The sequence below is a fragment of the Choloepus didactylus genome, chromosome 6 (genome assembly GCF_015220235.1).
Source record: "Choloepus didactylus isolate mChoDid1 chromosome 6, mChoDid1.pri, whole genome shotgun sequence".
Classification (NCBI taxonomy): Eukaryota; Metazoa; Chordata; class Mammalia; order Pilosa; family Megalonychidae; genus Choloepus; species Choloepus didactylus.
The window spans coordinates 61,103,341-61,124,683 of NC_051312.1; the positions used below are offsets into that span (position 1 = coordinate 61,103,341).

A 21,343-nucleotide genomic window follows, 5' to 3' on the forward strand; every position below is an offset into this window, starting at 1 on the left:
TTTGCAGTTTACATATTCTTTAATGTTTTAAAAAATTATGAAATATTTCACATATATACAAAATACAATAAACAACAATTACTAATGTTCCACCCAGTGCATTTCTTCTGTTAAAAACAAAAAAGGGAAGCTGCACATTTACATAACATTCTTAAAAGCCCAATAAAGACTTTCTCCCCTAAAACCTGGTATGACATGCCCACTACCAATTACTTTAATTCAATAACCTTAACTTCCGTTTTCCAATCCAGGAAAGGAAACAGAAAATGCTGAACCCATAAAGATGCAGCATAAAGGTTCCTGCCTGCCCCTTTGTTCTAGGAGGCTGCATCACAGCTCTTCTTTTCGAAGTGCAGAACACACCAGTCTACCCTGGAGTTCCTAATACCATGTCTCATATCCTCCACTCCCTCCCAACTGAGCAGGTGAGAAGGACCCTGATAGTTCCTAACTCTCTAAGGTTCATTTCCCCCCAGACTTTTACATCTCCCACATTTTGTCCAAACTGACCACTAAACTTTGGGGTGGGGTTGGGGGAGCCTGAATGAAGTGATGAAAGCCTGGGTTTAAGATCCATAAGAAATCCATCAATTGCATAAGCAATATTAAGTCTGTTTCAGTGATTATGGTGGAAAGAGGGATGTTTCCTACCTGATTACAGAGCCACAGGTTCCAGCATGTGGCTTCATGTATTCACATATTGAAAGGCTTAGTAGTGGCAATTCCAAGGCACCATAAACCTCCACACTTACTCTTCTTTGGAAGAGCCAATTTGGTGTCTGAAGCTGTTTCTTTTTTCTCTCTGATCCTGGAAGCTGTCTTACTTGCTTCATATCAGGGACCTCTCAGTTTTAGGCCCCAGTTCTATCTAAAGACAAAGCCCACAGTGATATTGGGGAAACCACTGCCCCTATTTGTTTTTCACAGAAACTGACATTTGAGAAACAAAGGAGACTCCCTGGGAGTTCAAGTGGGGATGACCAGGACTTTTCCTTGATTATCAAAACCAAACACACACTGTAAAACTTCATTCAGCTCAAATCATGAAGGTGTCCCAGGGTTGCATCTTTTCCAACGTCTTGCTCAGCAACGAAAACAACCTGATCAATTTTTCCAATGCAATCCAAGTTTTCATCCAACCCAATCATATTTTAAACATTAACATCAGTTTTTGTAAATATTTCCTTACGTGTTCCATACACGTGCATGACTAACAATATTACAGAGTGTTGTGTATCAGAAGACTGGACAGGAATTTCAGTTATTCACTTTATCACACAGGTCAAATATAGTTCACCTGCTTGTTTCGACAGCCCAGCATCATTTAGGAAAATGCAAGAAAAGCGAAATTTAAATGGTGCTGGTGTACAATATCCTCCACTGAATGGATTTTAGCAAACTTCTGCTTTGAAGAAGAATCCATCAGTACTAATTTTTGTTCCCTGTAGTTCTTTTCCTTATGGTGTATGTTACTTTTTGTGAATTCTGACATGTATCAGGATCCAGGTTACTTCTTCCATTTTTAATCAAACCACTCTGTGAGTGACATGAGCAAACACAGGAGAAGCAGTGTGAAAATCAAGTTATCAGCTAGTTCAGTAAAGTAATTCATGCTGTGGATACCTGTGTGTAACCTGAGTTCCCCGTAAACTGGACATAGTTTCCTCCAAATTCTGCCGCAGATCAGCGATGTTCTTCACTGTCCGCAGTCGCCGAGCCTCGGGATCTTCCCCTAGAAAGATGAAGGTTAGGACTATTTGGATTCTCTGAGAGACTGTGAACTTCAAGAGAGTGGCAACTGCGTCCATGACTCGAACCATCTCCATGTTCAGTGTCTGGCTCCTCACAGGTGCTTCTTAAGTACCTGAGAATGAGTGACTGGCTGGGTGGATGCCAAAGGAAGGTGTTAAATCTGAGGAGAGAAGTCTTTCTTCTCCCTCCAGGGCCCTCCTGAAGTAGCTGAAGTCTAACTTATGGTGGAGGCAAAGCACCTAGTCCCGAATGTGACCACATTTTCACACTGTCCCCCAAGAAAGAAGCACACTGGTTAGCCCTGGCTACTTTGCAGTAATCATTTTCTATCCATGCTAGACGTATATGAGGCATTCTGTTCTATCACCTATTGGGGATAACACTGCTGCCTAGTTGCTCTACTTTACGAAAGGAACTTGTAGTGGCTAACCGAGCTGCACTTATTAATCATTAGTCTTTCTACAGAGAAGGGTTTGCCTTCATCTTCAACCCTGTTAGACTTAAATTTTGGTGTCTCTACCTACTGGCTGTGTGATTGTGGGAAGTTGCTGATCCTTCCCATCCCACAGTTTCCAGTCCTAAGACGAGGATAGAAACAGGACCTACACCTCAGAGGACAGCTGTAGAAACTAAATCGATAAGGTGTCGAAAGCCCTTTGCACAGTGCCTGCTACAAGCATTCAATAAATGGTTTTGTAGAGCGGAGAGCCGCCAAGAAGCAGTAGGGCTTCTCTTTGGGTGGGGACGGCCTTACATTCTCTGTCCTATATACTAGGAGCTAATATACTAGGAGAAATGTACTACATGCAAGCTGGGTTCTCCAGCTATTCTGTCATTCGGGCTAACAAGTGGAAGAGGAGAAGGGGATTAACTACAGAAATAATTAAAAGAACCATATATTTTCCCTCAGATTAATTTCAAGGAGGGCTGAGAAGATAAGGAACTATAATCAAAGGTCTTTGAAAGCCTATGACTTTACTAGAATTACTATTATGACCTGGCAATCCTATTCTTAAGTATATACCCCAAAGAAATGAAAGCAGAAACTTAAACCGATACATGTACACCAATGTTCATAGCAGCATTTTCACAATAACCAAAAGGTAGAAAGAACTCAAGTGTCCATATACAGAAGAATGGATAAACAAAATGTGGTATACCCATACAATGGAATACTATTTGGCTGTAAAAAGGAAAGGAGTTCCAAGACATGCTACAACATGGATGAACCTCAAAAACCTTGTACTAACTGAAATAAGCCATAGAAAAGGACAAATATTACATGATTCAACTTTTATGAAATATCTAGAATAAGCAAATTCGTAGAGACCAAAAGTAGATTTAGAGGTTACCAGGGGCTTGGAGGAGGGGAAATGGGGAGTTATTGCTTAATGGGCAAAGAGTTTCTGTTTTGGGTGGTAAAAAAGTTTCAGTTATAGAAGGGGGTGATGGTAGCACAGCACTGTAAAAGTAATTAATGCCAGCGAAGTGTACACTTCAAAATGGCTAAAATGGCAAATCTTACGCTATGTATATTACCACAATTACATTAAAAAAAAAAAAAAAAGCCTATGACTATTTTAAGTTTTGAGCAACACTGTTTAAGACATCTCCATCTAGAACATAGAATATATTTGGGCAAGAGCAAGTGGAATTTGCATTAGACACTAGGCAAAATTTCCAGCAATTGTCATTAACATGGTGAAAGGCTGCTAAGAAATATCATAGAATTAACTTTCCTTCTGAGATAGTCAACGGCTTCCCTAGGTTGATTCTTGGCATGGCTGTGCCTGGAGGCTGGGGGAAAGATTAAATGGTAGGTATAAAATAATGTGATTTTATGGAGGGAATTTGCTATAGCAAACACTCTATCCTTGAAAAGGCAAGTGTTTTCAATTTCTTCCCCCTTTTTAAACAACAGAAATTTGGAAGACATTTTTCTCTTATCTGAAAATGGACAAGTTTGCATTTCCCACACAATTCTTTGAAACACTTATGTGTTTTTAAACAAAAGCTGTGATGTGTGTCTCTTTTACCTTCTTCTAAAGGCCTTGGGGGAATGTCATTGCATTTGTCTCTTGGGTCACAATTAAATACCTTTTATTGCCAGTTTGATTATATAGTCTAATTATGTTAGGCTGCCAAAGGGACTGATTCTTTGGACAGCTCTAGGCCCTGTAGTGAACATTTTATTATGACGTTACGTCTAGGCACAGGTTTTCAAATTAATTTTATAAATTAACTTAATCACATGTAAAAATGTATAATAACTGTATTTATTTACCCATTTCTCTATTAATGACATATTGGCCTGTCCTAACTGTCCTTTGGAAATTCAAAGATCTTTGCAATGGGGATGGTGTCTCACCTCTACTTTTGGTAGCTCCCTCTCGACTCTATGGAAGACTAAGAAATAGTTATATTGATTGATCAACAGATGTTTGGTTAGCGTAGGGCTGAAGAAAAACATACAGACTTTGCATTCTGACAGATAAAGGTTTGAATTCTGACATTGCTACTTATTAGCTCCTTGAACTTGGACCTCTTCCAATCTCATCTGCAAAATGGGGATACAAACCCCTCCCTCAAAGGGTTAGTGTGAGGGTCAGATGAGATGGCACATAATGAGGGCTCAGTAAATGTGAATGTCCTGTTTCCCTCTGGGGGACCCCATTGGGAAGCGTCTGCTTCCCTTCAGACCCCCCACACTACAGCATATTCCAAGAGCAATGTATAAACCTGAAACTTGAATCCACCTGCCTTGCTTAGTTGATCCCATTCTGAAATACCAATTCTGTTTCTTCAGAAGAGGGCCTGAGCCTTATGATACTCCCAGCAACCTGTGGCCTTAGCATGATAAAAACACAACAGTGCTCCCGTGAAAATGGCAGGGCCCTTTCAGCTTGTATATATCTTTAAAATTGAGCAAGCTGTCCCTATCTACCTGCAGCTCTCTTGAATTTGCCAAGTACAGCTGTCCCTCAAGCCACTGGCCACAATTCAGAGAGCAGCACAATCTGAAAGGTCTCCTCTTGGCCAAATCTGACTGAGTTTAGAAGGTGGCAAGGTGTGACAAAAGGATCATTGAAGGAACATGGGACTTTTACTTGGAAAAGGGAAGCTTAAAGGACATGCTGCTACATGGAAAAATATGGAAATGGCCTGTGGGCTTCAGGAAGCTGAATTATATTCTGTGAGTAGAAATGTAAGAATAAAGAACTCTATTATCAGTTAAAGCCATAAAAAAAAATAAGCGCTGCCTTTTGAAGGAATAAGTTAATATTCAAGCAGAGGCTGAGAGATGATTCGTTAGAGAGCTATAGAAGGGATTCATGTACTGGATGATAAGCAGGTGGCTTGTGCAGTCCCTCCTAATTCTACAATCCAAGATGCATTTCTCAACTGTAATGCTATGTAAATGACAAAAGTACCAGGAGGAAATTCACCTATTTGCATAAGCAAGGGGAAGACTAAGCAATTGATCAAATATTCTCATAAACGTCCATTTCCAAATACACCCACCATTCATTGTCATTTCAAGGAATCAGTTGTGGATAAACTGAATTCAAACTGGTGCTAAACTATTCAGTGTCTCCATAAAATAAATTCCACCTGGTGCTAAACTATTCAGCGTCTCCATTAAAAAAATCTCACAGTACAACCACACACACGATTTCTACTGCTTGGTGAAAAGACAAGTCACCCTGCTGAAGAAATTTCATTAGCAAATAAATGCAAGCCCTGTGACTTAACACCAAAGAGTGTTTGATCATGCACAACTGGTCTACCACTATAGGTTTCATTCCCACACCAACCGACAGCATCTCACGTTTTCTGAACTCTTACTTGATTTTGCAGTGCTGGTGCAGAGGTAACATGGACAGAAAAAGAAAAGTTAGTAGAAGATCACAGATTGTAATCTGTCACTCTGAAATCTAAATGTTGTTTGGAATGTCCTCTGGCTGCTGCTTTTGCTTTTTGAACACGAATTTTGCTGAGACTCAAAATGTCTGACACGACACCACACAACTCCACAGGACATAACATCTGATACATGCCAGGCTCTGAAACACTGGTGTGGCTCTCTTGACGTGCATACATAAAAACATAACCTGGAATGTGTGTGGAGACCTGAATAGTCCCACCCTTCTCCCTGTAGCGGGTCCTTTTCCTCTGCTATCCATGTGATCATGAAAGGAAGCTACAAACCTTGGAAAAAAGAAAATAAAAAATCAATCCCAAATGTGGGCCTCAAACCACCGCAAGATGGATCACTTACAAATAGCTTGAAAACTGCTGCACCATCACTATGCCCAGCCAGCAGCACCAGAAGGAAATAGTTAAATCACCCAGATTCTCTGATATTAATACTCAGAGCTATTGGCAAGATGGGCAAGATTCAATCACATGGGCTGCAGACCAATTCCACAGCTGTAACATGGCTATTAAAACGGTGTGGTCATGGATAGTTAGGCTAATGAATGGATTTTAAACATGGAGTCAATTTTTAACCCAACTCCGGAAGTGGTAACATATGAGAATGCCAACACAGCCACTGCTAACTACTTGGTTTACCGCTCACTTCCCAGATTAGATGTTGCTGGATCACAGGGCACAGAGTTGAGGAACAGGGAAGAGAGGGAGAGAAGTGGCAACTCAGAATACACTGTGGTGGGAGTTAGAATTTAGATGTAAACTATTCTTCTTTAAATTAAGAAGGTGGCAGTATAACATTAATAAATATTTATGGAATTAACTATATGACAACTGAAGATCGTATGCTTTATAAAGAACATTATTTGTTTATATAGAATTTCATGTTGTTATATAGCACGATGCCCTTTTAATCTAGCCTAAGTTATATTTAAATAAACTTTACGCACTTTTTTTATGGCGGGGAATAAAAAGAAGCATGCTATAGTTTTCTTTCCAATTAATGGAGGAAACTAAGAACATGTTTTTAATCAGCGCTTTAATATAGGTAAGAAAAATAATCCAATATTTAAGAGTTCCAAACCTTATTGAAAAGCAACTTTATCTGAGGAGTAAACAGAAGATTCAAAATTAAGTATCAAGAGCAGCTAACCCACTGGCCCTAAATGAATGAAACTGAATATATCTTAAAATGGAATTTACTGATAGGTAAGAGATTTATTTCCAATTCTGAAGAGGAGAGAGGAGATTGGGAGAGAGAGAAAAGGCGGAAAGAAGAAGACGAAGACAAATTATACAGAAAGAAACAATAAAATAGTTTTGTTTTTTGCCAATAGCTCATCAATCAATGCAACAATAAAATAACTTCAGACCAAGCTAGGCTCATGCGCTTCCACAGGAGGCCTTGGCACTGACAGACACGGAATTTCTGGGCTCCATACTCACCAGTGAGCTCTTCCAGAGCAGGCTGTCCACTCTTGGTGTAGTGGCTGGGCTCCATGCTCATGCCTGCTGAGCTGGACTCGGCAGTGACATTCCCTTCAGTGTCCGTCTGGGACCTTCACACACAAACCAAAGCAGACATGTGTGTCACGAGAGGCACCTGCCACATCTGGACCACTGTGGTCTGACCACAGCACTCACCAGCCCCTCCTGCAGCAAGCTTTAGAACAGAGGAAGCCAGCAGACTGGTGCTCAATAATTCATTAGCTTCATGTGGAGCAATGTCCTAGAAGCAGAGAGAGCCACCGAACTGTAAAAGATGAAATATTCATCGCCTAAATGGAAGGTCTGCAATCCCTCTCTGGGGAAAGCATCTCTGAACCTCAATCAGGGTGTAGCCAGACAAATGCTGGAAGGTTTGGATAATTCAATCCGTGCCAAAGAGCAACTCCTAAGTAACCAGCAATGCCGGCAAGTCAAGCATAAAGATGACTCCATTGACAATCCCCACGGCACCCCCACCCCTGAAACCTCCTGACAGGGCTCTCTCTGGAAAAACGACTGTAAAACCAGTCAGGAGTGGGTGCCAAGCAGGTGTGTTTGCCCTCCAGGTCTCTGATTCAGAGCTCAGATCTTCTGACACAAAAGATCTCACTTATCATTATTTCAACACTTGACTGAAATTTGTACTTCCCCAAACCTTCTTCATGCCCTTATTTGTCAGGTAAATTGAGACAACTGCTTCATGCAGTTTTCTTGCCACAACTACCACTGCTCATTTAGCCACGACTTGCAAAGACACAAATACACTCAGATGCATAACTCTGGGTGTAACATGATTAATTCATTAATTCTGAGCTAGTTCAACCAGATTTCACAATCTATGAAGAAAGTGGTCTCCAAGAACATGTGTAAAATGGACTTTGGGTATGAGCTGATAAAGAACCTCAAGTTATCCACCGGTTCTCCCCTCCATTGCCCTCCCACTGAGGCCATCAGTTCTTAATCCCTGTAATCTGTACCTTTAGAGGATGTCCATAATCCCAGCGCTCCTCTCCACCCCTCCTCCAGGGTCCAAGCCCTCATTCTGCCTAGGCCAATATAAGCGCTCCATAAATGGGCACCCTGCCTCTCTAGCCTGGTGGTTACAAACAGCAGCCAGGTACAGGAACCTGCCCACAGAAGTATCCTTCTTAGTCTGCATGGCATTTAAAGCTTTTGCATTAGTTGCAACATTTAAACATTGGGAGAACTCACAAGAAATACCTGGATTCCTGCATTCTCGTGAAAACAAGTGAGTCCGGACTGAGTTTGCTTTCTTGCAGGGTGCCACCTGCTGGTGCCAAGTAGCGGCTGCTTCCTCTGGAGAGGCACGGGAGCTTCATCCATGAACGCCCCACCTAGCCAGAGCTACCCATTTACGTTACAGTTTACGGCCCAATCAGGCATCTGAATTTGTGACCTCTGTTCTAGACTGTTCCCAAGTGTGGTCCCCTCCCCACGTGATCCTCCACTGATCTTTGGAATACCAAGATGATTACATCGCCCCTCTAATTAAAGACTTCCCATGGTTTCCCATTGCCCACAGAATAAGGTCCAAACTCCTTATTGGAATACAAGATGTCTTACATAATTGGATTCTTCCTTCCCTTATTTCCAGCCCCATCTCCTGCCACTCCCACCCTTTATGCACAGCTCTATTCTATGCTCCACCACCCATGGTTTCTCTCCATTCCAGGACTGCAATGTGCCTTTAACAATTTTGCCTTTGTACTTCTTGTGACCTCTGCCTAAAGGCCCCTCTCCTCTTTCTTCCTTATTTCACTCCTCATCTGCCTTAAGATGCAGCTTCCTGACTCTTCTGACAGCTGGTCTCTCCACCTCTTGCGGGTCTCTGCAGCACTCTCCTATTCTTCTGTTGCCATATTTATACAGTGGGATATGATTAATAAATCTTTCCTCGAGTAGACTGATTGAGGGCCTTTCAAAGGTAAATTGAGACAACAAGTTCATATGCAGAGCAGGCACTCAAGAAGGGTGTGCTGAATGGATCGATGAGAATTTTTAATCCTGGAGAGATGCCAGGTACTGGAAGCAACAGGAGACCTCATTTAGCCGGGGTCAGGTCTAGGCACCGTAACTTGGTACCCAGGCAAACAGGAACAAGCCATACCATCTCTTTGAACCTCAGCATCCTCATCTGTAAAATGGTGGTAACAATAGCAACCTCCCTGACTGCTGCAAAAATCAAATGTGATGTGACACAAAAGCACTTAGTAAACTGTAAAGTGACAGAGGTGCTTGTTGTGACCTCTGAATTGTTAACTAGAATTCATTCTGAATGATTTTTTTTAAAATGACTTGCCTTATCTTTGATAGCATCATTAACAGGGGGAGGTTCTGGGGGGAACACTGTAAATTATACCCAGTGAAGCATCTAGTTGAGGGAGAGAATTCTGGAACAGGAAGGGAGCCTAAGCCACTTTAAAACATCTTCTAATCTGGTCTCATCTCGTCATTTCACAGATGAAGTCACTGAGGCTCAGAGATTAAGTGATTTAGAGTTAGGACAGTTTGGGGGTTAAGAGCTTAGTCCCTCTAGATAGACAGACTTGACCACACAGGGAGGTGTGAGCTGATGCAGGGCAGAGCCAGGTGTCCTGACTCCCACCCCGGGGCCCTTCTTGGGGGACTCTCTGCTGGGTCACCAAAAGAGGAAAGGAACTTTAGAGGGGTAAGAGGGGCACTGCAGAAAGCAGGCATTAACATTAAAATGGGGCCTGCAGATATGTAGCCAAGAGGTTTTTCCCTTCGTCCTGTTTGTCAGACATTTGCTCTTAATCATTAAGGGTATTTCCACTCACGGAAAACCTTGAAATTGGAAAGAGAGAGAGAGAGAGAGGGAGAGAGGGAGAGAGGGAGAGAGGGAGGGAGAGAGAGAGAGAGAGAGAGAGAGAGAGAGAGAGAGAGAGAGAGAGAGAGAGAGAGAGAGAGAGAGAGAGAGAAAATAGATAGATAGATAGTAAATGCTTTACAATCTTTCAAGTGGTTATAGCAAAAAATTTGGGGAAAAATTGTTGGTGACCAAAGACTGTCATTATTTTAATTTTGAAAACACAAATCTAGAATCTGTGATTTGAGTTTTGAATATGTATTTCCTCAAGAATATTAATGTTATTGGAATTATAAAAAATTCATGGGGAGCAAGTCAGCTTCCTCTTTGCTTCAGGAAACAACTGAATTAAAAGCAGTGTGTGTAGACAAGTGCCGAGTCATCATCCAAGCTTTGGAGCACTTCTCAGGAATGTTGGCCGAATGTGGACTTGATTTAATAAAAAGATGACCGTCTCCCAATTAAAAAGTTCAGGCCTGACCCTGACCGAAGGGGAGGACAAGCAGAAGAACAGGATGGAGGGACTAGGGAAAGCCTGGCATTCCCTCTCTGGCTGGATGCTGGCAGGCTTTACTCGGAAATCACTCAAGCTGATCTTTCCACCAGCTAAGGAACTGTAACAGAACCTACTAGAATACAACTCGGCCAGGAAGAAAGGGATTGTCTAATTCTTTGGGGATTCATATAAACATAGAAAGCTGAAAGTGCGGGCACGAGCCGCTACATGAATGGGTATCTAGATACATGTACATGTGCATGCACTTGCACTTTATACATGAATGTGCACCCGTGTCCACATTTCTAAGTGACTGCAATATATTCCCTACCTATGGGTGTCTGAGTACATCTGTACTGTTGCGAATATGTATTTATTTAGTGTAAGAGTTATGAGGTAAGTGCCATTAGTCCCCTTTTGCTATCTAGAGGTGTTGTTGACCACTCAACCATGCAGTGTGGCCAAATGCACCCCATGCCCCCAGCACAGGACCAGCTTGAGCACTGTGAGCAAGAGCAGTGCAAGGGCAGCTCCCCTCTGCCTGGAGGGGACCCATCCACATGTGTCACTGTGCCCATCCACTGGAATTTGGTAGCATCCAGAACTGGTGTCCTTCATTTGACAGAGCTGCATGGTGCAGACCGAGCTCTCAGAGGATCTCACAGGCCAGACCACACAGAAAAGCACGTGGTCTCTGCAGTTCTTGAATGTGCACATCAGGAAAGCAGAGAAGAGGCATGGATGGGCAGACGAGGGATGGAAGGAGAGCGTCAGGCACTTACACCCAGACTTGTCTCCTCAATGCAACATGGGTTCTTTTCTTCTTCTAGAACTGATCTCTCCTATCACCACCCCCCCCCCAAAAAAAAAAAAACAAGACACAGCAGGGGCTGAAAAACTACTTACTATGTATGACATAAACTGTGAGAATCTAGACATTCAAAGCAAACACTTCTACGAGAAGTCTGTTATTCAGCAAGGTGTGTGTGTGCGTGCGTGTGTGTGTAAGACATGTTAGGACTGACGGGTGATACCAAACCACCCTGCCCACTCAGGCCTCTGTGCTTCCGCTCTTGCTGCTGTTTCTTCTTCTGATTTACCCTCGGGTCCTAGGAAACTCCTACTTATCCTGGGATCGGCTCAAATTTTACTTCCTCTGTTGAGTTTCTCTGACCCTCCCCCAACCCTGCTGTACTAATTATTCCCTCAAGTACACCGTATATGCCTCTATTATGAGCTTATCACATGGTATCTTAGTTATGTGCTTAAATATCCTGGCGGGCAGTCCTGACCTCTGCCCTCAAACTACCCAGAAGCCACGGAAAGGCTCTTTTGCCCAGTGGCCCAGGAAAGGCAGGACGCTGGCTGAGCCTACCTGTACAGGAAAGGAGCCACCGTGGCAGTGTTGGGGTGGTTGTATTGCTGCTGGGGCTGAGGTAGCTGAACACTGACAGTATTGCTTCCTGTGGTCTGGGTGGTCCCGACGGACCCACTGACAGTCTGGCTGCTGATGCTGTGGTTCAGGGTGGCCCCCCCTGGGCCTTTTCCTTCCGAGGAGGCCAGGCTGGAGGAGGAACTGGAGTGTCTGCCGTCCAGCTGGGGCTTCTGCTGGGGGAGCCCCGAGCTCGGCTTCCCACCCCGGCTCCGCTCCCCTTCCTTGGAAGGTGCTGGGGCACTTGGGGATTTCCCGGGCATGCTCTTCATTCCTGGTTTTGGTATTCCACTGTGGGAAGGGGCTGTGGCCTCCTTCTTGGCACTGTTGAGCTTCCCTCCTTTGGGGATGAAGCTGGCGATCTTGGAGGACTTTTTTGGCATCTCAGTCACCACTGCTCCACTGGGGTCTTCTTTCAGCTCTTCTCTGAGGTCTGGCTTCTCCGTCACAGAGGCTCTCTTGGCGAGGTCCTTGCTTTTCTCCTTTTCTTTCTCCCGCTGTTGTTTCTCCTTCTCTTTCTCACTGCTTTTTGGGGAACTCTTCTTGTTGGTCAGCGCCCGGCTAAAAGTCCTCTGGGCGATCCCCTTGAGTGCGATCTTGGGGCTGTTGGAAGTGGGGCCCGCTGCGGGGAGGGTGCGGCTGGCGGCCTCCATCTCTTCGCTCTCCTCAAAGCTGGGCAGGATCTCCAGGCGCTCGCAGCTTGTGTCCCGGGATCCCGGGCCCTCGCCCGCCTTGGAGCCCCCTTTACTGTTGAAGAGTTTCAGCTTTTCCAGCATGGACTTCTGATTGTTGGGGGCTGGCTTGGTGGCGTCGGGGGTGGGCCTGGGGGCCTCAGGCACAGGCTGCTTGACCGAGAGCATGGACGAGGTGGCGCTGTGCTTCACACTGAGGGACTTACTGCGCCAGGGCTTGGAGGCCAAGCCGGGCTGGGGGATGGCCGACGAGGTGCTGCAATTAGCAGGGGTGGAGCTGTTGCTGCTCTCCAGAGAAGCAGGTGCATTTTCACTCATGCCGGGGAGGAAGGAGGCTGGGCTTTCCAATGGCTCTGCAGAAATGGGGAAGAGAAGGAAACTTGAATCACTTAGACTGACCCACACTGGAGACGAGGGAAGACACTCCTACCCCGATTCAATTAGCCAATCATTCCCAGCCCGAATGCACTCATTGGGTGGATCATCTGTGTTTTGATTTCAAATCCCAGCTCAACTGCCTCCTGCTCACCATCCTGCACAGTTCACACGCCTCAGCCACACTGGTGTGTGCTGCATGAATGCCTGCTGATCTTAATATAAACATGCACAAAGCATAATTAAGAACGTAAATCTACAAAAACACGCACAAACACCCGCAACACCAGTGTGTAGCCCAATGAGGAAGACAGGAAATATCTGCTGCTTCAAATTATTCAATCCACAGCCCCCTCTCCCAGTTACGTGAAAGAACCAAGAGTTATCCAAAGTTTTCTTATTTCTTATCCAAATAAGAAAACAATGGAGCAGAGACATTAAAAGAAAAGGAAAAAAGACGAGAAACCAAGTATAATCTTTACAGGAGAAGAATTAGCCATAGAAGTTGCTAAGTCCTTCCAAAGCACATAAGTTTCTCCTATATTGCGACTTTTAAAGAGTTTCAAACATGATTGAGGGAGGACTTAAAAAAAAACTTCTTTTGCTTAAGTGTCTAATCTGTGCACATGGCCTCGCCGTAGGCACGAAAACATGTAGGTTATCTGAAAGTCAAGGCTTCCCCTTGGCGCTCAGGGAATGTTTCCCTGGCCAGACTCTTTTCTCAGAAAAGCCTCAAAATATTTCCGAATGAGAGCCAGAATTATTCTGGGAAGGGCAGGTTCCAAACTGGAGTCCTGCTGGCCCCCAAGTGGACCAGTGTCATAGAAATGAAAGCGGCAGCCCCCTTCTTCAAGCAGCACTCAGGAGGGCACAGCTCTACCCCCCAGCTGAGTGCAGCTGTAAGAGAGAAAGTGGCAGGGAAGGCACGTCATCCTCACCCACCCTTGCCCCCAACTCCCGCGAGCCAAACAGACAGGATGTGGCATTTCAGCCCCCAAGGAGCATGTCTGCATCTGCAAAGTCACAATGACATTACTTACCTAGCAGCAGCCACTTTCTCCCGCAACGTTTCCCTAGGAAAAACTCTCCAACTGGGGAGGCTGCCCTTCCGATTGTCACAAGTGTTTTCGGTTAAACTGCTCATGTTTCTAATTAACTTTTGTCATCCACAACTGCTTCAGTGCCCAGAAGCCTGCTGGGATTAACGGCTGCTTCTTCGTTGGTTTTTTTTTTTTTTTCTTTAGTACCTATGTTCCACTGCCTTCTAGCAACAGAGTAAACTGTATACAGAGCGGCTTTTTATGATTTAAAAGTCAACGGCCGCCGAAGCCGTGAAGGCAGCCCCTGTATGAGGCACCAAGCACTGTGCAAAGAGCTCCACCACAGAGGAGTTGCTTTCCTTCACTCTCAGCTGCTTGGGGAAGCCACAGCTCCAGGGTGATCCAAAGCAGACCTCCCAATGTTTTAAAACACATACATCTTCCTGACTTACTGGGGATTTGGGTTTAAAGGGGAGGGCGCTGTGCAATCCTCCCTAACAAAACTCATGGGGCATGGCTGGATCTTTTCCTGGGGAGAGCCAGAGACCAGTCTGGGAACAGAACCTCATTTATGGACCCCAACCAAACTGCTAGACCTTCAGAGGGTCTCCACAGGCTTGCTGCTGCTTACGGAGGGCCTCCTGGGTGCCGGGAGGCACAGCGCCAGGCAAATCTTGAAGAGGGGCTTACTGCCCCCTTTTTACAAGGGAGGAGACTGAGGCTCGGGCTGGGTAATGATCTGTCCTAAACCGCACAGCTAGCAATGGACAGATCTGGGATTTGATCCCAGGTCTCCAAACAAAGTGCTCTTTGGAACTGCATCACATGCTACCTCCTTTGATGAAGACTAAATTTAAACAACAGCCACTTAAATGACAAGAACTCTTTTCAGGCATTGCCTTTTCTCCTAGCTTAGTTACTCACAGCAGCTACGGTGGAGTACAAACCAGTTCAGCCATTTGAAAGGAATGAGCATATACCACAGAGGGTGGCTCTCTGGCTGAAATAATAGTGGCCCTCCAATGCCCAAGTTCCACTTCTCTTAGGGCAAAAGCCTTTACCTTAACCTGCACTCAGATTTGAGGCATTCATTCATTAACCCACTCATCACATACTGAGCACCTGGTGTGTGTCAGACACTGTTCTTGCTATACATTGATGACAAAACAAAAATCCCTGCCCTCATGGAGTTTATATTCTAGTAGGGAGTAGAGATGATCAATAATAAGCAGTTTATATTGGTCATTGAAAAGTAAGTGCTAAAACCTAAATAAGGGAATGGGGGGGGCAGGTTGCAAAACTGTCCTTGTGGGAACTACAAATCACATTCAGAGGTTTTAGGCAAATGCTCCCCTGAGTATAAGTACATGGATCAAGTGATCTTCCCGTTCCACAACTGCCTTGAAACCCCAAGAAATTTTTTGGAAATGGTTTTGGTAAGAAATGCCCCTACCTGCCATTTCTGTGTACTTCCAACACTAACAAATGCAGCTAGAAATTAACCAACTAGCCAGCTAACAACTGACCCAGAGGAAAACAGACTAACTGGCTTGTTCAACTAAGTGAAATTCCCAGACTAACTGAAAATGTGTGTCTCCTTCAGGAAAGGGTGCCTGGTTCAGGGAACGGGCTTACACAAATACAGGCACGGGTAGTTCTCAGGCTGGGCCAAAGTGGCTCCCAGAAACTTCTACTCATCGTTCCAACCTCAGCTCAACTGCTTCCTCCTCTGTCAAGCCATCTGAGACCCTCAAACTGAATGAACTGCCTGGGGTTTGTATCAGTCACATGGTCTTTTCCCTACTGGGCTTCCCTAAGCCTTTGTCCATGCCTCTCCATAGAAGGATCTTGGAGAGCCACCTCCCTTACACTGGGCACTGAGAAAACAGCATTGAACAAAATACAGCTCACGCCCTCTAGGAACTCATTGTCTAGAGGGGCAAACAGACCTTAAGACAAACAACGAAATCGGAAATGGGTGTAAAGAGCTGTAAAGCACTGTTCAAGGTACTATGAGAACCCAGAGGCAGGAGCTATGAACTCTCCCTGGAGAGTTTAGGAAAACTTCATGGAGGAGGTGACCCTTGAGTTACCAGGCAGTGTGCTGCTATGGGTTGGTTTGTTTTGCCACTTGTCTGTGAGTTGCTTCAGGACATAGACCTCCTCCCTGATTCATCTTTGTGTCTAAAACCTGTTGGAGCATAGGAAATACCCGGTAAATGGTTCCTGAATTACTGGTTGGTAGTTTTGACATTTGCAGATCATGTTTAAGGCAACAGAGAAACAGGATTTGTGATTAGTCATTAAGGCTTTATTAAAACTTTTCAGTCTGAACTCGGGAAATAACCAGGATCAGTATTCAGAGCTTCTGTTTCCCCTCTGCATTTAGCCTGAGCTCCCCTGGCTATGGAATCATGGGGACATTTCAAGGCTACTCATTACAGCTATAAAAGGTAGCACTTGGAGACGATTCTGACTTGGGTTTCTAGAGCAGATGTCCTCCAATTAGGGCTCGAGGCACCAGGGCATCTGAGGTGCAGATGATCAATGCATTGGCCAGAAATGGCCAGAAATCCCCATAATAGGGAAGGGGCTTCAATTCATGAGCTGGTATTGTCCAGGTTAGTTTGACACATTTTCTGTCATTCCAAGGATCTCAGATCTTGGCTGAAGAGGCTGTTTGAGGCCCGTTCCCATTTTGGAAAGCAGCCCTTGCCAACACTGGGATTCTGTGATTCCTAGCACAAGACTTACCTTACCATGCTTCTGCAATAGTGAGATAAACTGCAGGAGAGGTGTGGGTAGGTAGGCCAAACCTCAAGCTTTGCTACCAACTAGCAGTGTCATCCCAGATTTGCCATTTTGCCCTTCCAGGCCTCAGCCATCCCATTTATAGGAAGGCAGGTGGACCATTTCTCTAAAGTCCTTCCAGATCTGTTTCCATACAAATCTCCAGCGAGCCTCTGAGAGGCCCTATAAGGCTGGGCCCTGGCCAGTGCTTGTCCTGCTGCAGCCCTCACTCACTAAATTCAATCATCATTCTATACAGTGAAATGGTGGATGCTTCGGTATCTTCAAACAGTCTACCCCCCACAGTTCTCTGAAGGTAATGTTTACAAATAGATGGAGAAAACTGGCTCAGTTGAGGTATGCTCAACCTTGAATAAGTCGTTTGCGAATTCAGAAATGCTTGTATCCTACAAAAACAAACCTAAGGTGGGGGAAGGGTGAGCTTTTTAAATTAAGGGCACTTCTCTCCTTAATAACTAATAGCTCTTATTTCTTTTCCCATGGATATATGAACCTTTGTTATGGCAAAGCAACCCAAGAGGGAGAAAGGAGAAAAGCATAAATGAATCTCTGGACAAACATCAGTATTCCCCAAACAATGGCATGTCCACCACTGACAAAGGTAAGATTATTTTGGATGGCACATGGATGAAAATTTTTATATTTCAAAGGTACATATTTATTTTATTGTGTATTAGAAAAAGGTAGCTAGTCCATATTTAAATTAGTAATTTCACAGCTAATAAACGAAGATTGAAAATTTGAGTCGATTTAAGGAAAATATTAAGCAAAAACCCACGTTCACAAATTGGGCAAAACTCATGAAGAAGGTTTGTGAAAGACTGGTGACATGCTGTTACAGTAAATCAAGAAATACTTATTTTCTATCTGATCAATTGTTTTAGAAAATATAATCAATCAAACCAGAATGCCCAAGTAAGGACTAGGTTCAAAACTAATCTGAAATGGCAACTTTCTAGAGCTTTAATTATACATATCTGTTTAGCACATGATACTTTGCCAAGAAAGGCCAGATCTGGCCGAGTTTAGCAGAAGACAATTGGAAAGTAATTGCCTTAACATTTTTTGATCATCAAACACAGTAAGAATTACACATTACATCATAATACACAATTGTTATAACATTCAAATAGCCCTTTATAAAAGTTTTGATCTTTTCTACTCTAGTCTATTTTTTCATATACTGACCCCAGACTCCCTAAGCAAATTTTATGACCCACTAATGGGTTGGGACCTGCGGTAAGGACATCCCAGTTCTAAAAGACCAGCTTACATGGTTCACCCACCATCGACCGACAAACCACCAGCAGGAAGAAAATTCTCATTTGAAAAGTTGCAGACAGGATGCCTTTGAAGAAAAGGTTTTTAATTTTTTTATTTTTTAAGAATTTGGGGGAGAGCATTCATTCTTCTGTGAGGAGGGAAAAGGTTTGGTTTTTCTGGCATCCAGCCTTAACCTTCCCTGACAGTAGCCAAAATGCTTTCTAAATGAAAATACTGTCCAAGGCAGATAAATAAGCATTTCTTCCTCTCCCTCCACGAGGGCGAACGCTGGCACCAGGTCTCTTCTTTCCCCAGTTTTTCAGTTGGGGAGACGCTAGCGGTCTAGTCCCAGTGCCAGCAGGCACCCCGGGAGAGAGCCCCAAGCCGGCCAACCCCAGCTCCTGTCACCGTCACCCTGACTTTAAACTTGCCCTGGGGAGGTTTCCTGCTAAATCCTCTCCAAAGTCTCCAGGGTTAAGGCTTGATAACTGAGCCTGGGAAAATGTTTGCAATTTCCTTTAATTTGTCAAGGTGTCAATCTTGAGCATTCAAATTTGTTAGGATAATTGAAACCAGTTTTCTTTTTTTTAAGTGAGTGGACTCCAGCCATACAGGCTGGAGACTGTTTTCAGAGTTGCCCTGGCCAATCTCTTTACAGCACTGTTACCTCAGACCACCGAGGGGCACGCGAAACTGACTTGGTCCACTCAGTGGTTCTGCAGAGGATCCTTCTCAGCATGGAGGGAATCAGTGTCTAACAGTAAGGGCACAGGCTTAAAAATAGGCTCCCCTCCAACTCCTTCTAGGAGAAGACCACTGGAGGTGCAAAAAGAGGGAGACAGAAAGGGGGTATGAAAATGAGCAGGGAAAGTGGGCAGGGAAGTGCAGGGGCACGGGATGAGAGGGAGCTGGGCTTTGGTAGACCAAAAAGCTCCAAGGACCTCACTGTGTCTATAATGCCACAGGCTCCCAGAATGCCCAAGCTGGAAGAAAGATGATGATCTACATAAACAAATATTTATTTGTAAAGTTTGTTAGTTTGATGGTCAACAAATCTCATGAAATTATATAGTTTTGAATATTATTTTATTTTAGCTTGTAAAAACAACTTTTGCTCTGAAGAAAGAATAATCCCTTATCACAAACTCCAGCAGGCAAGCAAATGACACCATTTGTGTCCTGCCCCTGTGAATGGGCCACCAGGACTCAAGCTTTTCCCCTCTGCCTTGGATACCTCATTGCCCCCCATGGCTGCTTTATGTCCACACCCGACTTCAGTCCCCAGTCTTCCTCCCATGACATTTCTTCTAGTAAATCTTTTAGGATCCCCAAACCAGAAGCCATCTCTTCTTTATCTAAACAGCCACAAGCCTCTGCCTGAACCTCTCTGGGATCCCTGCACGTCTTCTACCTTGCAATGTGGTTTGTAGCTGTGCTTGCCGTCACTTACTTAAAAGAATGGCTGGTGCACTAGGTGCCCAGAAATGATTACTGGAACAATAAAAAAAACAAACAAAAATGATTACCCACAGTGGATCCCTCCATATGTCTCAAAATTATAATTATCAGGTGTGCTGAGCTTTTCTTCTCCTGGTTAATCATGCCAATTGTTCTCTCTAAAGTTAAATTAACCAAAATGACTAAAAACCTTGGTGATGGTTTTAACGTGTTGTTTTCCTAGGTAACATGGATATTTTCCTAAAACAGGTTTCTTAAAATGTCATATAAAAATACTCCAGTATCTTGTGCTGGTGGGACCAAAAGTTAGTGTGCAGAATGTAAAAGTGCAACATCCTAAAAAGGACTGAAGCCTGCTCCATCCTATGTGAGCCACAAAGTTCCAAGATTTCCTCGGTGACCTTTTCACCCCAGAGGAAGTGGAAGAAGAGGCCCTCGGCAGCTGGAGCAATTACAGTCGTGTTTCTTTTTAATATATGACAAGGTAATTCTTTTTCTGCAGTAGCTTATTTTTGATAAATCCAAGTGAAACTAGGGGTAATGAGGTAATTTGTTTCTCTGCTGGTGGCTAAAAAGCAGTAAAAGAAAATAAAGAATTACCTTTTTTCTATGGAGTTACCTTTTTTTAATGTAACTTTCACTACATTTTCCCCAAATAGTTTCAAAAGGTAAGTTTTCAAATTCCCCTTACAATGTCATAACAAACTGGTAAAGCTAAGCAAAGTTTAAATTGCTCAAAATATTAGTAGACAGTTGGGCTTATGTTTCACCTTGCAATAACATCTTAAAAAGAGGATAAATTCTTAAAATCTCTTATGCACACACCCAAATCCTTTACATCAAAAGGTATCCTTCCTACACATATTTAAAAAATCCTCCCACACAGCTGGATAAGGAGACAAGCTATTTGATGGCTGGCATTTAAGGAATGATACCTATAAAAATAAAAGGCATTCCTATTTTTTATATTTCATTTCTTGAAGCCATATCACCCTCAAACACCTTCTTCCTCTCTCTTGAATTTATTTGCTCAAAATCCAAAGCAATGTTTCAGGAGAAAACTTTTGTTTTAACTGGTCAAGCCATTTCTCTATCTTGTACCATATATGGCTATAAGAAAGTGCAAAATTGGCAGTAGAAAGCCTTCTCTCTTTTTTTTAAGGGTGTATGAAATTTCGCAGAGAGATTATAAATACTTTACAGAGGGCAAATCCATTCTTTCATGAGGTCATTGTCCACAGCTAATAGCTCTTTGGCAGAGTGAAATAGTTGTGCACTCTTAGAAAGTCATCCCTCCAAAGATAGAGTGAGTTAGTGAAGGAGTTTTGCAGGCTCTTTCTCCTAAGATATCAGTCCAATACTCCTGCTTTCTCTTGGGGCAAAGAATGGGCACTCCAGATAGGAGCCTTCAGACCAGAGCTTAACCAAAATGCTTTGCAGTGAACAAGACAAACAGGCAGAAACAGGGAGAAGAGCTTCCATGGTCAGGTCGGTTTGAAAGATGCAGGGCTACATAATAGTCAAAAAGGTTTCTTGCCTGCAGGACTTGTCAGAGCCTTTAATATGCTTACTTTCACTGGGACTATCCGAAAGGAGGACAATGAGACAGTGGGATTCCTAAATGTATTTTTACTGCAAAACTGACTTTGTAGAATAGCTTAAGGAAATAGCATATAATGGGATATATTTTGGCAAACGCTGTTTATAGTGAGTTGACTAGTGTGCCCCCAAAAAATATGTTCAAATCCTAACACA

The 21,343-nt window shown here is 43.7% G+C and overlaps 1 protein-coding gene across 10 annotated transcripts in view; it reads right to left on the reverse strand.

Moving 5' to 3' along the window:
• NAV2 (neuron navigator 2) overlaps positions 1-21,343 on the reverse strand; it is a 747,149-nt gene that overhangs the window by 159,672 nt on the left and 566,134 nt on the right. For all 10 annotated transcript variants that reach the window (XM_037839250.1, XM_037839257.1, XM_037839249.1 and 7 more), the window contains exons 7-9: positions 11,893-12,994; positions 7,132-7,244; positions 1,624-1,732 (exon numbers count right to left, since the gene is read on the reverse strand). In XM_037839250.1, coding sequence (XP_037695178.1) covers positions 1,624-1,732; positions 7,132-7,244; positions 11,893-12,994 — 1,324 coding nt within the window. The remainder of the gene's footprint in view (positions 1-1,623; positions 1,733-7,131; positions 7,245-11,892; positions 12,995-21,343) is intronic.